Consider the following 16,828-nt stretch of genomic DNA (forward strand, 5'->3'; position numbering starts at 1 on the left):
ATGACTTGCCAATCGCGAGGGCGTGTCGGGGTTGCCTCTCTGGCGCCATCTAAGGGAGGGAATGCGTCGGCGGATGACGGAAAGGCCGCCGCCTGTATAAATAGTCGGTGGCGTGATGTCCATATTGAGGTCCCGTGTGCAGAAACAGCCTAGTGACCGGCCATTGGGGGTGCGTGTCTGCATGCGCCAGGGCGGGTGGGCTTGCCGAGGGGTATTTAAAGCACGCTCCTATGTGTTTGTGCCGCTCGTAACGACCGTGGGTCACGCCCAGTGTCAGAGCGCAGTGTCCCATCTTAGCTCGCCGTGTCTACCGCCGTAATTTAGGGAGGCGGCAGCTGCGTTCTTGAAGGGATTTATATAGCATGTGTGCATGTGACAAGATTTGTGGGATGTTATTTTGCGACAGCGAAAGAACGTGCCACGCGTTTTAGGAGGGTTTTTGGGGGGGAGTGATGTCACAGGTTCAGTTGGCCCGGGCGTTTTGACGGGGAGTTTGTTTGATTTGCTTTCACGAGGGATCGTGACGCAGGGTGTTTATTTAAGAAGGCGTGTGTTGCAGATGATGGGGAGATAGTTTGTGGGAGAGGCGGCGGGGGGGTTGATTGTGGTCGTTGGGTTGGATTGTGGGTTGGGCGACCAAGTTTAGGGTTTTTTTTAAACGAAATTGGAGTCGTTATTTGTTTGTGGGCGTGGAAATTCAAAAATTATCATTGGTTTGAGAGGAATTAATGGAAGTGAAGAAAAATGGTTCAATAATAAAAGTGGGTTATCATTTGTGGGCGTGGAAATTCAAAAATAATCATTTGTTTGAGAGGAATTAATCTAAGTTAAGAAGAATGGTTCAATAATAAAAGTGGGTTATCATTGTTGAAATTTAGCCACTTGTTAAGGGAACAAGGTAATAAAAGGTTTGTTAAAATATAGCCGAAAATATGTAAAAATGTGATGCAAGTGGCGCTAACGTGTAGCCACAAAGCATTGTGGCAAATGGGCAGATTAGTTAGAACATTAGCTTTTCCGTTGTTTAGGTTAGGTTTGGTTAGAACTTTATTTTATCCCGTATTCGGGAAATTTCTTGGTTGCAGTAACAAGACCGACACAAGACACAAAAGACACACAAGACACAAAAGACACACAAGACACACAAGACACACAAGACACACAAGACACACAAGACATTGTAGACCTAGGTAAAATGTTGTAAAATTCCAAAGCACGTGACATAGAAAAATCAAACGTTAGCAGATTAGCAATTTTTGTCGTGATAAATACAGCTCCTAAGACTTAAATATGTTACATATAAATCAAATAATTGATCATCGCAACTTTCATAGAATGTTAATTTTGTACATAACGTTCAAAAAACAGCAGGCTAGGCTCTTATCAACTGTTCTTTTCCTGTTTGGATTCTGAGTGATGCTCAGCGGCGTGATTGATTTGTGTGTTTTTATGACGCCGGGAGGGGAAACGTCCCGTGTTGACAGCGGAGGAAGGAAAAAGGCTCGCCGGCGTAGCATCCGTATTTAAAAGGCCAACCGATGGAACATTCCGCCCAGCTAACATTTTATCAGGCGGTGGGATGACGTCACATTTTGCAAAAATTCAATCCCTTGGCGAGATGGCCGGAGTGCCGCTAATAGTCCGAGCGTGTCAGCTTGCCTGCTTTATCTCACTTGACAGGAAGAGGGCCACCACAAAAAACACAAACACGGGAGGCTTTGTTTGGAACGTAAAAGCACAACATTGTTATAAAAAATTGGATTATTTCACTTGGGTCAACAGGTTGTTGTTTTTTGGGTTTTTTTTCAGTCAGGTCTCAAAGACAGATTCTTGGAAGTTAGAGAGTATTTCAATCTCGAAAAAAAGCCACATCTTGGCCTTCAAAGACAAGAAATCCGCCATTTTGATTGGGCATTGTTATAAAAAAATGGATTATTTCGCTTGGGTCTATGTTTTTTTTTAACTGTCAGGTATCAAAGACGCATTCCTTGAATTTAGAGAGTATTTCAATCACGAAAAATAGCCACGTCTTGGCCTTCAAAGACACAAGTAGTCAGCCATTTTGATTGGGCATTGTTTTTAAAAAATATGATTATTTCGCTTGGGTCTACGTTGTTGTTTTTTAACAGTCAGGTCTCAAAGACAGATTCCTTGAATTTAGAGAGTATTTCAATCACGAAAAGAGTAAAGAGAAGACACGTCTTGGCCTTCAAAGACACAAGTTGTCTGCCATTTTGATTGGGCGTAAATCCAGGCTTTGAAACCGGGATACATTGGATTGAATTAAATGATAGTTAATTAGGATTGTGTGAAATTTTTGGTATTAGATGAGGACGGAATGTGTACTTCATGTTATGAAGGCCGGGAAATTCCGGGCATCTGAAAGCAGATAATGGGTTAATGGACCCCAGAGTCTTGGCGGAGTCTGGATCGATCTTTCGTCGCCGGTCCTGATGCGAGGAGGCTTGGATGTAGTAGCGAGCTGAGGGGGAGGGGGAGTCAGAACAAGATACCCCGACTAGTCGCATCGTTATGGATCCATTACAAGCTCCCCGAAGTAAACATGCTCCGCACGGCAACTGCGCCGTTTGCTCGCTAGCCGCCCTCGTTACGGCCTAATGACGGGCGTTTATTCCGCCGCCGTCTCCGGTGACCGGCCCATTATTGATTATGTCTCCTCTTGCTTATTTTAATGTCCAGAGTGGATCCAGGCGGTCCAGGCCCTCATGATCCTGTCCATCATCTTCAGTTGTTTGGCGCTCTTCCTCTTCTTCTGCCAGCTCTTCACCCTGCAGAAGGGCGGACGCTTCTTCATCACCGGAACCTTCCAGATTCTTGCCAGTGAGTACGACGGCTTGAGAGGAAAATATCGAGGTGGTTCTTCCGTGGTGCTGACAGAATAAGGGAATCTCAACTCGAAAAACTATGAAAACTCAACCAAATCAACTTGTAGATTTTGATATTGTCGTTACTAGTGAATGTTAAGGCCCGTGTTGTTTGAATTCCATTAACATCTCATCATGGATCCTCGACTTAACTACATTTGTAGGCTGCGCAGTCTGGGTCTTGAAAAATATTGTAGGAAAGTCTTTGCAAACTGCACAGTCTGGGTCTTGAAAAAGAATTAGTAGTAGTGCGTATAAAAAAAGTCTAATTGTACTTTAGTTCAAAAGAACTGCAATGAACCAAGAGCACTTTTGCTCACTAGCCAAAATAGCATCTGGACATTAGCCTTCACGACCAAATTTCAGTTTACGAAGATTACAACCCAAAGCTAAGACAACAAAAAGTGCAATCCGAACTTTCGTTAACTAAACAAAAATCCGAACCACATTTGACTCAAATCCGAACTACATCTGACTCAAATCCGAACCACATCCGACTCAAATCCGAACCACATTGGACTCAATTCCGAACCACATTGGACTCAATTCCGAACCACATTGGACTCAATTCCGAACCACATTGGACTCAATTCCGAACCACATTGGACTCAATTCCGAACCACATTGGACTCAATTCCGAACCACATCGGACTCAATTCCGAACCACATCGGACTCAATTCCGAACCACATCGGACTCAATTCCGAACCACATCGGACTCAATTCCGAACCACATCTGACTCAAATCCGAACCACACCTGGCTCAAATCCGAACCGCATCTCACTCAAATCCGAACCACATCTGACTCAAATCCGAACCACATCTGACTCAAATCCTAGCTAGCTCTCGCCATCGTTCCTTCCCAACCATTCTACCAACCTCTTCCAGGTTTGTTCGTGATGAGCGGCGCCATCATCTACACGGTGATGAGTCCGGAATGGGTTCCCGATACGGACACCTTCGGCTACTCCTACATCCTGGCGTGGGTGGCCTTCCCGCTGGCCCTGATCAGCGGCCTCATCTACGTCATCTTGCGGAAGCGAGAATGAGCGCCAACGGCCACCGCCGCCGCGCCGCCATCGCCACCTCCAGCTACACCGCCACTCGCCGACGCCTCCCCCCATGCAAACCGACCGCGTCTCCGTTTCAAGATGTATATAGTACCTATGGTTTAAAACCTATTTATAATGTAACACTTTTACATATGTGTACATAGTTCTTGTTTTGCTCTGTCACGTGAGCTTGGTTAGCTTGTTTAAGTGCCTCCACGTTTGTTTGTATTTGCCCGTTTGTTGGTTTGTTTGCCAAAGGATTAACAGATGCCTACATTAACCAAAGTGCATGTTTAAAAGAACTAGATTAGCAAGTTGTTTCATGTGTGTGCGTGTTTAGTTGCAAAAGGAAGAGTGGTAAGATAGCCAGGACGCAACAACAATAAGTGATAGATAGATCTGGTCCTTTTCTTTTCGGGTTTTTTTTTTCTACGTTGAAGCTTTTTATATTTCTTTTCGACAAAAACAAAAGATGGTGCTATTGTTCTACTATAAATATTTATCATTCCTCTCCCATCACGCCACTCGTGGACATCGGATTTCGATCCATTGGGTCCCAATCCAATTCGGACTATCGGCGTTGACTAGAATAGTACGATAACACGAGGATATACTCTGCGGCTTTGTGCTTGGCAGCTTTGCTCTGTTTTGTTTGTTTTTATCGTCTTCTTTTTCCATAGCGGCTACACCACTTTGTACGAATGACTGTTAACCATAAATGCAAAATAGACGCAAACGAGGCCAAGTCGACAAAGAACCAGATCGGCCGAAAACCGCGCATACTTGAACTCGGCTGCAGAACACCGTCGTGTCGTAAATTTGCGCATAACAACAACAAACACACACCTTAACGTCATTGAAAATGAGAACTCATGAATAGCTAGCTAGCGCTGATGTATTTTGCTGAGAAAAGGGACTGAAGTCGCACTAATTACTTGATGCATGTGGGATTAAACAGATGTCACACACAAACATACACACACACCCACACACTACCATGGCAGCAAACATGAAAATAAAAGCCAATTTTGAACCAATTAGCTTTGTCGTAATCGGATCATATCCTGCACAACGGAGCCGCCGCCGGCACGCTCAAACACCAAGCGGCGGCCATCTTGTATACAAACAAACGTATTGCATATTGTCCAGTGCGGGTCCAGTTAGAAGAGACGCCAACGCTCTGATGACGACTGCCCGGCCATTTTGCCGCACGTGCTTTGCGTGTGCACGTAACGTCTCATGTTTACACGCGTGTGTAGCGCTGGCCGTGTTACCGAAAGCTAACTGTGACTTATAGCGTAACCAATAAAGAGGACCTCTCTGACCACCCAAAACTTTTGGTTTTCGTGGATTTATCACATTTTCCCAGATATAAAAAAAGGGAATTTCGTATCTAAAGTTTGGATAAAGTAGGAACGCACGGGGTCCAAATATATTGACAACGTCTGATTACACGTTTTATCAAAATGACATTTAAACAGATGACAACATACTTTACATCATAATATGATAGTGTGTCCGTGTACCGCTTGTTATGACTACGCAATGCTAATTTCTAGCCCAGAGTAACATCCCCATCTAGTGGCTATAGGTGCGTGGTGCATCTAAGAGGACTTGACCTGACTTTTAAAAGCTTGCACTGCCCTCGTGTGGTCAATTACCAACATTCTAGCACTCCACTTGGGAAGACGGATGAGTCCCTTGAGATTTGAACGACTCCCGATGTTAGCTTCGCTCTCGTAATGTCACAATACGTCATTAACTTGGCACGTGATTGATTAGTCTGGTCTGAAAGCGAGACTGGCCGTCGTCTCCTACTCATGTCTCATTTGGCATCCCTGTTATTTAATGAAAAATAGCAATTAAACCACAATGAAAGACTAGAAATTTCATAAATCAAGGATAATAGCCAAGATGAAATATAGCCATGCATAAAATGCCAAACCTGATTTCCGATTCATTTTCAAATTGTAGTCCACAGCCCTTTACGTTAAGAACATGTAATTCATTAAAAAAATGACCATCGTGCAAATGTAGCTTTTTTTTTTAAAGTATAATGCAGCATCTACTGCTAAACTTTTTTTCTAGCAAAAATTATAATATCAATGCTATCGGTGACAACGTGTACAGATTAATTTCAGATTAACTTTACTTTTATGACATGCAAACCTAAGGTTACAAAAATTGTTTTTACATTTGTAGGCTTTTTTGTCTATATAGGATCATATTTAATTGTGAGCTAAAATGGGTTGAAATTTAAATGTTATAATAGTACAAATCTGGGCAAATTTACATGAACCAATTACAGGAATATGATCTAATATTCCATTTATACTCAATAAACAGAAGGTGTGCCATTATCTATGATTGCCTGGTGGATGGGTGCACCGGGACACAAAATGAGCTTGGCCGGCGTGTGTGGGTCTTTGAGTGGGAGTGGGGGCGGCGTTCTTGGGGGTGTTTTGTGGCGGTCAGCAGACACAATTAAGGCTCATGAAATGCAAATGGCACACGGCATGAGAAGTCCGCCATCTGCTCGCCATCTCCGCGGCTGGAAGAACCCCGGGGCTAAGCCCATTTGCGTCGCGCCGGATCATTTTCTCCTTAGCACGTTAGCATTAGCGCACTTTTAATCTGGAACTCCATCACAAGCCGCCGAGCGCCAAGTCCCCTCCCCGACGATATGAACTCATTTAGCGTACGCAGCTGACGATTTGAACGTTTTCCACGCCGGCAGCCTTTCAAGGTAGGGTCCCCTCCCCACCCTGTCAAGGTCAGGGGGGGGAGCAGCACCAAAGAAACGATTGACAGCTGCTGAGCTTGCGTCAACGTACGTTAGATGTGCGAGATTCGGTGAGGGATTCATTCCTGGAATTTGTTTCATCTCGCGATTGGCTGGCAACCGGTTCAGGGTTGCCCTTGTTAGCTGGGATAGGCTCCGGGACCCCCGTGACCCTTGTGAGGATAAGCGGTTGAGACGACGAATAAATTATTACATATTCATCCCACCAAAAGTCTGTTTTACCTGTTTTTTTAGGCATTATATACATATCAATCAGTTGCTGGGTAGATATTAAGTGGCATATTTTTATGCGGTCTATTTATAAATAAACACATTAATAATCTATTTTTAGAGGCAAGGCTGAATTTTCCTTTTTTTCCATTCAAATCTTCTCTACTTAAAAAAATATCAGTATCAGCAAGAATCCGGGCTAATTTTCAGATTATTTAAATTTAATCTTCCGATTGCCGATTCCATTCGTTTCTGCATTTTCATTGATTATCTCATTGTGCCCTGTGATTGGCTGGCAACCCATTCACGATTCCCCCCCGCCCGCTGCTCATACTTGGTGGAAAATGGCTAATTTTTTCTTACATTTTTTTTAAAGTTAATTTCTTTCCTTGTTGTTTTTTGCCCATTCTTGGTAAACTGCAAAATTCCTCGTTTTTTGTTGTTGTCGCAAGGAATCAAGACGAACTGCTTTAATTAGCCTTTACTGTTTTAATTAAAAAAAGAAGGAAAGTGGATTGTTTGTCATCTGGATGGCGGTCTTTTGGGAAGACGTTAGCCACTTAGTTTGACGCATTGAAAACACGGTTGCTCTGTGCAGTAAATCACCGGCACACAGTGAAAGGCCATATGGTCAACATATTCCTATACGGTTCAGGGACTTTTATGACTGCTGTTTAAAGAAAGGGAGATGAGGTGGGAGTCAGGGGGCTATTGGGGGGGTTGGTTCCTGGGGCAACCTAATATAGTCGGCCCCCCAGTCCATTAGAGAGACATTATTTCTATTAGGCGTGTCAGAGTGGACACCCTTGGAAGCCTCTGTTATATTTGGGGAGAACACAGTGTTCAGAAGGCGTAATCATCAGGAAAAATTACAGTTTAGGCATTAAAATGGGTTTAGCCTGATGACTAAGTATGAAACTATAATCATAAAATATAATAGGACTCTTGTGTCTATTGTTGCCAAACAAAATCGGTTAAAAACATTCATCTGTGGCTTTTGCTCATTTACTTTGTCATTTACGGCAATATTTCCTGATTTTCGGCAAAAAGATGAGAATTTTGGGGGGGCTTAAAATCACGAAATGTTGCTGCCAAAACAGAATTGATTATAAATGTGCATCTGTTGCTTTAACAAATTCACTTAATTTCATCTTTTGTTTTTATTCGTAACTTTGCGTTTACTATTTGTTTCTAGGTTAAACATCAGCAGAAAATTATGTTTTAGCCACATTGCATAATTTGACTTTATCATCTACTCAATAATAATACCCACCCAAAATACAAAATAATTTAACGATAATCAAAATATACAGAGGTTTGTTCGTAACCGAATTCATGCGGTACATTTTACTCCAAATCTGTTGTGAAAATATGATATATTATCCAAACCATTCTAGCAAAACAAAGCAAAACTACTTTGTATTGAGATAAAATGCTTAATTTTCCATCCACTCAAAGACAGCACAATTGGAGGAAGAAATATTTCCGCCGTGTTTTCCTCTTTTTTGGCAGCTGGCGATAAGTCAAAAGACCCGAAGTGACCCAAAGCTGCCACTTGACGCCCTCGCTGATCCAGAACAGAACGCGTGGCGGGCGACACCCCGTCCCCCCTTACCCCCGACCCTCCTCCCGCCGGGCTAATGCGTCAACTCCCTCCGCAACGAGCTGCCACAACATTAATGCCATGCTGAGAGGAAGTCCATCTTATTGGACTCCTTCTGCGAAGTTATTTTTCTTCTTCCCCCTATTTTTTTTTATTTTTATTTAATGACGCGTTGTAAGTCACCCCGAGTCGGGCCGGAGTAACCCCGCATCTGGACGCCACCTGATGTGGCGGAAAAGTGATCCTCACGAGCGCTAAAACATCTGGAGATGCAGTTTTACAAGTGGTATTTTAACATTCCAACACTTGCGGTTTGGGTAAATTATCTGCGACAGTGTAAAAAAAAAACGTGTCGGAGGTGTTGTTATTCCGATTAAAAGCTGTCGGTGTTGCTTTCCGAGAGTTGCAAGATGAAGTACACAACATTTTTTTGAATACACACAGTCTACGCCACATGTGTCAAAGTGGCGGCCCGGGGCCAAATCTGGCCCGCCGCATCATTTTGTGTGTCCTGGGAAAGTAAATCATGACTTTCTGTTTTAGGATCAAATTCAAATGAAGAGTATAGATGTATATTAAATTTCCTGATTTTCCCCCTTTGAAATCAAAAATTGTCATTTTTTATCGTTTTTGACGTTAACGCGGCCCACGAACCAACCCGAGTCTGACACCCCTGGTCTACGCCTACAAATTTGTGTTTGTAAATCCAGATTTTTCTGGATTCATACTCTGTTTTCATTTTCCCACAAGTCTTGTTGCCTTTCGGCGTCAAAGTTTGGGTGAAACAACAACCGCCAAACACCACATCAAAGATTGCAGCGGCCCAAATCAGGCTTGGCCAATCAAGGTAGCGCAGTTCTGGTCAATAAAAGATTAGCGTCGTTAGCCTGGGGCGCAATCATTGTGGACGCAGCCGGACGTGCTACTACATCTCATTTTCGAGTAAGCTTGACTTCATTGTTTCTCCTAATTTGAAAAAAAAAATCATTCGAACCCTGAAGCGAGACCAGAGATGTTATTGGTCGGTCAATAAAAGCCTAATTGGTCAACGTCGGCCAGGCAAAGGGAGATAAAGGGGAATATTGGCGCGTTTATTTTAGTTATTAACCTCACAATTTCATCTGTCCATCAACAAACAATAAGTTACTCAACAATTAGCTTTTAACAATGTTTTAACAATGAAATATGTGATCACAATGGATCAAAGTGCCTTCCCAATGTTTGACCTTTAAACGATTAGACTGTCTGGGTGGATTTGGAATACTTGAAATGGCGATAATAAAGTCAAAATATGAAGTTGATTTTTCTAACTGGATGGCCGTGTGTTTAGTTTTATGATTGCATCCTAATTTGTTCATTTTCTATACCGCTCATCCCAAAATTCATTTTTTAGGCTTCTTAAAAGTTGCTTTTTCGGTATCTTTATGCACCCCAACTTATAGATAATATTTAAGACTGCTCAGTTAACGTTCCTCCTTCCGCAATATCCAAATCGTTGTCAAAAAATCCAACCTTCATTTCACATTTTTTACTGGATACATTTTCCAAACAACGAATCCTCATTCCAAAGCTTTCCAGCAGTTTGATCTCAAATTTCTGGATGGTGTGGTCTTCACATAATCTTGTGGTATCCCAAATCCAATCTGGGCTGCTTTTGCACCCTCGTGGACAAATAACAAAGTGGGCGAGCACATTGTTGGCGTCCAGAGACCACCCTAAATTACCCAAAGGGTCATTTCGGAACACCTCGGGCGCACTAATGTCCCAGATGATGCTGCCTCTCTTCTCTTTATATGCTAATGAAGCCGCCAAAACGCGCTGACATGTAACAGCTTGGCCCAAGTCGGCGGGGGATTGCTTTTGGTTGCCGTGACGCTGCCCAGCGGGAGCTCCCGGGCACCCCCCGGGGTGGAGTCGCGGAGGCGGCAGGTGGAGCGGCACAGGCGCAGTTCCGATCCCGTTTCGTCATCATGTGGTGTAAAAACCAGCTGGGTTTCACTTCCACTCATGGTGACCTCCGAAACGAGACACAATGTAAAGGTCTCCATACGTGGTTTGGATCTCAAAAACGCGCTCACTTCAAAGAAAACCCCAACGGCGCCAGCGCAATTTGCACAATTGATCCGAGAAACCGGAGCGAATGTTCACAATCACACAACGAAAAAAAAAAAAATCATACAAAGCCAACTCGAAACGTCCCTATGTATCATTTTTCCAACTCTCAACAAATCCTTAACAAATGATACTAACAAAAACAGCTTTCACGAATTACGCTAGCCGTTTTATAACCTAAATGTTGCAAGAAATCCTACGTATAGATTAATACGTTACTAAAAAAATTCCAAAATCTAAGCCCCAAAAGAAACTGCATTTCTTAACAATAACAAGTTTCAACCGTAATACACGCACACAAACAATCTATGAAAGTAAATTAAAGTACTTTAACATGTTTAGAATACCCTATGATCCGCCTGATGCTACAGATACAGAAACAAGCAATACTTAAATTAATACCGGAGTAACTTTTCATTGAAGAACAGCAACTTTAAAGAATGGTACAAAAATGTGAAAACAATCTAATGTACCAACGTACGAAATTTAACTCCTCCACCAACTCATTATTTCTATAAGCAATATTTAAGCCTCCAAACTTGACAAAATATTTACAACCTATGACGGGCAGCCTTTCAACAAAAGCGCTGCAAAATAAATAATTCCTGAAAGCAGAAACGGGCAACTTTAAATATACAGTAATCCCTCGAATATTGCGGTAAATGTAGACCAGACATAACCGAAAAATCGCAGTTTTATAACAACTTATTTTTTCCTTTAGTGCTTTTAGTCCTAGTAGCAAGTCCACAGATTTATGAATTTAAAAAAAATCGTAATAATTAATAGCAGAAAAAAAATCGCAAAGAAGTGAATTTGCGATAATCGAGGGAAGACTGTATACATAATCAAATAAAATATAATTTAATACCACTTGATGACTATTGTACTATTTAACAGTCCACAGTCTTGGTTATACTTCACATTTTAAAGACGAAAACAGATGTGCCCATTGCTATTAACAACAAGTCAAATGCAAACGGGACTTTATTTCTCTCGTCAAGCTCGTTAAATCACTCGGTACATTTAGATGCTAATGCTAGTAAGAGGAAAGGGAGGTATTGGTGGACCAAAAACCACAAGAGCCTTCACGTCTATAGCGATCCCTTCTGACTTTCCACTTTTCCTTAGAAAGTGACATCACGCTGTCATTAATGAGGTGTTGTAAAAACACTGTCTTTGTCACAGAGGGGGTGCTATGGAGGTTGCTGGCCAGGGGGGGCACTGGGGGGGTCAAATATCCCATTGACAAGAAAACTTTCACTGTAAAGTCTAAAGAAGGAGTCTCAATTAGAGCGCGTAACGCCACCACAATGGAGACAAGGGATCTTTTTACATATTAAAAGTCACCTGCCGTGTCATTGGAGGTTCTAAAACAATTGATTTTCAAGTGTCAATGAAAGGAAATGATTGGGATAATCAATGGAAAAATACTACAGCATGTTATTTTATGGCATTAATGCAGTTTATTTCTGTTTACACAGCTTTAAAATGCCGATTTCTTATTATGCGTTGTAGATTAGCATCGTGGTAATGTGTATTCATTTAATTTATATGGAGGCTAACTGCTTAGGTTATGATTTATTGAACTATGTCATTGTTTTGAGACTTATAATGTGTATATTAGTGTTTGTTTTTCTTCGCACAAGAGGTAGCCAAATAGCCTTAGCGTTATGTTTCCTACAGAAAAAAAAATACCCGAACATATCATGACCATAAAATAGCATTTTTACTTATTAGAAATTAAATGGCAGGACTGTAGATGCCGTGTCAGCAGGAAACGGGGGGACCGGAGTCGTAAAAATTCAACGAGGCCACACAAAGCTCCGTTTCTTTAAAATATGTTGCTTCATTCTGCTAAGACCACAATGAACATTCAAGATTTTTAGACCCTAATTACAAGTAGTGCAAACGGAACTCATGGCGTGAAGCAAATGTGTGGACCAAATGTTTTATTGGGCATTTAAGATAGAACAGCACCCAGAGGTATATTGCTGAAAAAATTATATTATATATTTAGACTCCTGAAACAAACTTTGCAGAAGAAAGAGAGCATAAAGTCAAGAACTTTACGATCGAGATATGTCAATGAATTACTTTGGATTATTTTTTTTGCTGATTAGGACCCGATATATTTAATCCGAATTTTGGATTGGAGATTAGAATGTGCTATTTTTTTCCTCAATACATCTATGTGTATGTATGTATATGCATGCGTATATATATATATTTCAGCAACACGCTTATTTATTTATTTATATATTTATTCATGTATTTGTTTATTAACTTACTTATTACCTATCTATTTACGCCTAAAATGTCTTTTTCTGTGTCTGTATTCTCACCCTCTTGCTACTGTGACAATAAAATTTCCCGAATACGGGATGAATAAAGTTATCCAATCCAATCCAATCCAATACATTTATCGGATCTGGATCGGCAAATCAGGCGACTCGGAATCAACTCGCACGTAAAAATTAGCGATCCCTAGAAACGAGTATTAACGAAGGCCAGAGTTGGTTTTGTTTGGCAGTTTAGTCGGTGTGCAGGTTAAAGATTGATGCCCGGATGCACTCTCCCCGCCCCCTCCCCTTTTGTACCGCCCAATCAAAGGTCCCCATTGAACAAACCTGAAGTGCTAGCACAGCCCATTGCACATGAAAAAAAAAACAAGCAATAGGTTCCCTTTGAGCAGTGAGAGGTAAAACCCTGAACTTTTTAAAGGTCCATTGTCTACTGCCACAATAGATGCTCTCTCCACCGAGCCACAATGGCGGCTCATTCACGCCGTCATTAACCCTTCTGTGGAGAGCAGAGAATGGGGGAGTTGCACCGTAACACCTTACCCGCCCAAAAAGAGGGCCTGGCCTCTGGCGGTACAGCGCTTCCTTTGTCCCTTTGTACGTCCTGTGATGGATCGTGTCGGGTCGGGGGCGAAGGAGGAGCGCCAAAGGGTTACGCGGGGGTGGCCCGACTCGCAACTTGGCTTCGGCGGGCGTAGATGTTAAATAACCAATCGAACCCCGTGTGAGCGACGGGTAGCCTGGGGGGGCCATCGCGGAGGGACTGGATGAGACCAGGTGGCGACATTCCCATTGGAAACTTTAGCCGTCGCGTGCTAGGCTTTGACGGCGTGACGGAAAATCCATATGTCGCTCATCATCTCATTCGAGTATTATCATTTCGTTTCCCCCCCAATTTGCACGATTATTTACTCAAAATGCTAACTGTCAACCTCAGCCAATTGCTCCCCTTATTGATGATTGCAATTCTCCTTATTAAGCGATAAAAAAATAAAACGTACAAATGCAACGCGTTACATATTTACTCACATAGGGCGCACTTAAAAGTCTAAAATTTGCTCCAAAGTAGACAGAGGCACCAATCAGTATGCACTAAATTCAAGATTCTGTAGATGTTGCATGACGCTGACAGCTTGACTGTGTGGGTAGTGGGTACTTGCTTGCTGACACGCTATATTTATATAGTAAAAGCATGACAATATTAGCAGTCGACAATGACATTTTCGTCTGCTACCAGAGACCAAGAAAATCCGGATTAGAGCCGAAATGGGTAAAACCAGATCGGTTTTACAAAAAAAAAGTACTTAAAAAAATCCCGTACAAAAGTTGTTATACGGCGTACACAATTTGAAATGTGAAAAAACGTATAAGTTGACAGGTATGCAAAATGACTGGTTAAAAATCACTTTTCAAGCAGTCCTTTGGTCGCTAAAGTCACCAAATCTGGCTCGTGAAAACAACTTTTAAGGCTACACGACTGCACGTCTCATCTGGAAAATGTATTTCACACATGGGTTGTGAGGTTTTGCAGGTTTTGACCCGCGTTTACGGCCATATTAAAATCAGATGAAAGCATGAAATATAATTATTTTAAAATGACCCGTCATTTTGCCAACCATAACGTGGCTTCTAATGAGTACGTTTTCAGCAAATAAAGTACAGTCAATTGACCCAAAAAAATAAATAATAAATTTCAGTATAGTACAACGTCAACTTACACAGTAAAATGCTATTGGTGCGACACTAATATTTAACGTTGTTGTTTTTAAATTTATTTAATAATACTGTTATTGAAGGGAACTACACATTCACCTATGGAGCCAGCCCTCGTTTATGTATTGGAATATTTTTGTACAAAATGTTGTAAATGGAAGATTTTGGAAACTAAGATGGTATTAGCATTTTTAACAGCATTGTCCCAGTTCATGCATTTCTTTTTTATTTTATTTAACTTATTATTATTATTATTATTTTTATATCTAACTATGTTGGTGCGTTTTTTGGCTTTCCATCCAATACTTTCAGAGCACTCTTATAAATAGTTTCAATTGGTTTTAGTGTCATTTTGCAAGCCGACGACAAACTTTGGAATCAACGCTGTAAGTGAGGCGATTATTTTGTTTTTTACTGTAGATGGCGTAAAGTCGGTGACGGTGCAAATAGTATAAAGGGAATGATTTGCAATGGCAGCATTCCCTTGCTTTCGTGACTTGCATCCCAGTGTGTGTTCCTTGCTTTAATCAGCAGAGACAGATGCTGCGTAATAACCACTGCTGCTCAATGATAAGGTAAGCGAGTGTGTGTGCTTGCATTTGTGTGTGTCAGTAAAGGGTTCATTTGGCGGGAGGGGCAAACGGGAACTAAGCTTCTCTCAGCTTAATGAAGAACCGCAAGACTTTAGTAGATACTCCTCCCAATGACGGCGTTTTTTTATTTTTTTTCGGAATTAAAACGCTCCCTCGGTGCGCATATTTGCCTCCTTGAGATGATTACGACACGTGGCAGGGAAAGTTGCTTGGAGCGAGGAAAAAAAATTACAAAGAGAGCAAAAAAATTTTGCTATTCGTTGCCAACAATAAACAGAGGCACTGGCGTCATTTTTCAAAGAGACTGGGAATTTTCCAAAATCATAATTCTAATGGCCATGCCAAATGGGAGACACTCATTTGTTGAAATGATTCAAGTAGGAGCTTGACAACAAATTGGTCTACTTCCAGTTCAATAATGTCATTATTGTTTCATATCTTTGTTTTGTTTTTTTAGCCAAACGAAAAGGTTTCTTTGTAAAAGACAGTAGAAAAAACATTTTTTATAAAAAATTTCCCACTTACGCATGCCGCTTCAGAAGGACGTTATCAAATAAGATTGCTCAATATCAATCTAGGTGTAGATTGTATTTTTCTTCAACATTTTATGTTTCCCGTCAGGCGACCAATCCAAGGTGAATGAGGACAATAACTATAAAAAACAGAAAAAGGGAACAAACTCAATTATTATGATTCATTCGACATGTATTATTCATATTCATTCATTATCCTGAATCACTTATTCACACAGAGCTCGCGGGGGTGCTGGAGACAAGCCCAACCAACAATGCGCAATTGATTGCTAGCAAATAAGCAATTCAAACATTTCAATCAACCAAAACCAAAGCCCACCAGGGATCAAACCCTAGACCACTGAACTGCGAGACATGTGCAAACCACTCAACCACCCTACCGCATTTTAAAATTCCGTGCTTATTTACACAAACATCAACTTTAAAAATGAAGCTTAATATTTCCACGACAAGAAAAAAAATATGTACGGGCTACCTTGGTACTTTTGTCCTTATCTGTTGTCGTTTCATTGGCTGGCGTTCAAAGGGATTTGACTGGCCCAGATTGCTAATCCTAATTTTGAACATGAATCAGCGTTCCGGGCTAATTCCCTGCTTCTTTCTCATGATAATGGGCCAAGTCAGAGACGCTGCGGCGGCGGCGAAAAACGCCAGCCCGGCTTATCGCGCCGCCGCAGCTTGCCGGACGCTGTCAAGAGAAGACAACCCTATCCCCGTTTTGAAATGCGCCACGCTCACGAGTACTAGTTAGTGCCATCCAAGTGATGTCGCGCGTGGACAACTGGGGCTTTCTGATGTCCGGGTGTGTTTGTGGAATACACCGATTGCGACTCATCAGGCTAGCGTTTGTAAAAATACAAAAACATGAAGTACTTGGCATAAGCGAGCTTACTTCTGTTACCACAGTTTGTCCTAAAACGAATAATTTCTTGATGCCTGTAAACAATGTTCCCTCTAATTTTTTGTTTGTCTGGGCAGAAAGACAACCTCCCTGAGCACACTGAGTACCGCTGTGAGCAACATC

General features: G+C 41.7%; 1 protein-coding gene and 1 long non-coding RNA gene across 2 annotated transcripts in view; one reads left to right on the forward strand and one right to left on the reverse strand.

Moving 5' to 3' along the window:
* Window positions 1-4,974, forward strand: part of pmp22b (peripheral myelin protein 22b) — a 6,493-nt gene extending 1,519 nt beyond the window's left edge. Inside the window, exons 4-5 of the mRNA XM_077625670.1 lie at window positions 2,701-2,841; window positions 3,774-4,974. Of these exons, the coding sequence (XP_077481796.1) occupies window positions 2,701-2,841; window positions 3,774-3,934 (302 nt within the window). The 3' untranslated portion in view covers window positions 3,935-4,974. The remainder of the gene's footprint in view (window positions 1-2,700; window positions 2,842-3,773) is intronic.
* The window catches only part of LOC144093266 (uncharacterized), a 76,418-nt gene extending 60,502 nt beyond the window's left edge, over window positions 1-15,916 (reverse strand). The window contains exon 1 of the long non-coding RNA XR_013306252.1: window positions 15,797-15,916. This is a non-coding gene — a long non-coding RNA (uncharacterized LOC144093266). The remainder of the gene's footprint in view (window positions 1-15,796) is intronic.
* Between the last annotated feature and the right edge of the window lie 912 nt (window positions 15,917-16,828).

The sequence above is a fragment of the Stigmatopora argus genome, chromosome 18 (genome assembly GCF_051989625.1).
Source record: "Stigmatopora argus isolate UIUO_Sarg chromosome 18, RoL_Sarg_1.0, whole genome shotgun sequence".
Taxonomy (NCBI): domain Eukaryota; kingdom Metazoa; phylum Chordata; class Actinopteri; order Syngnathiformes; family Syngnathidae; genus Stigmatopora; species Stigmatopora argus.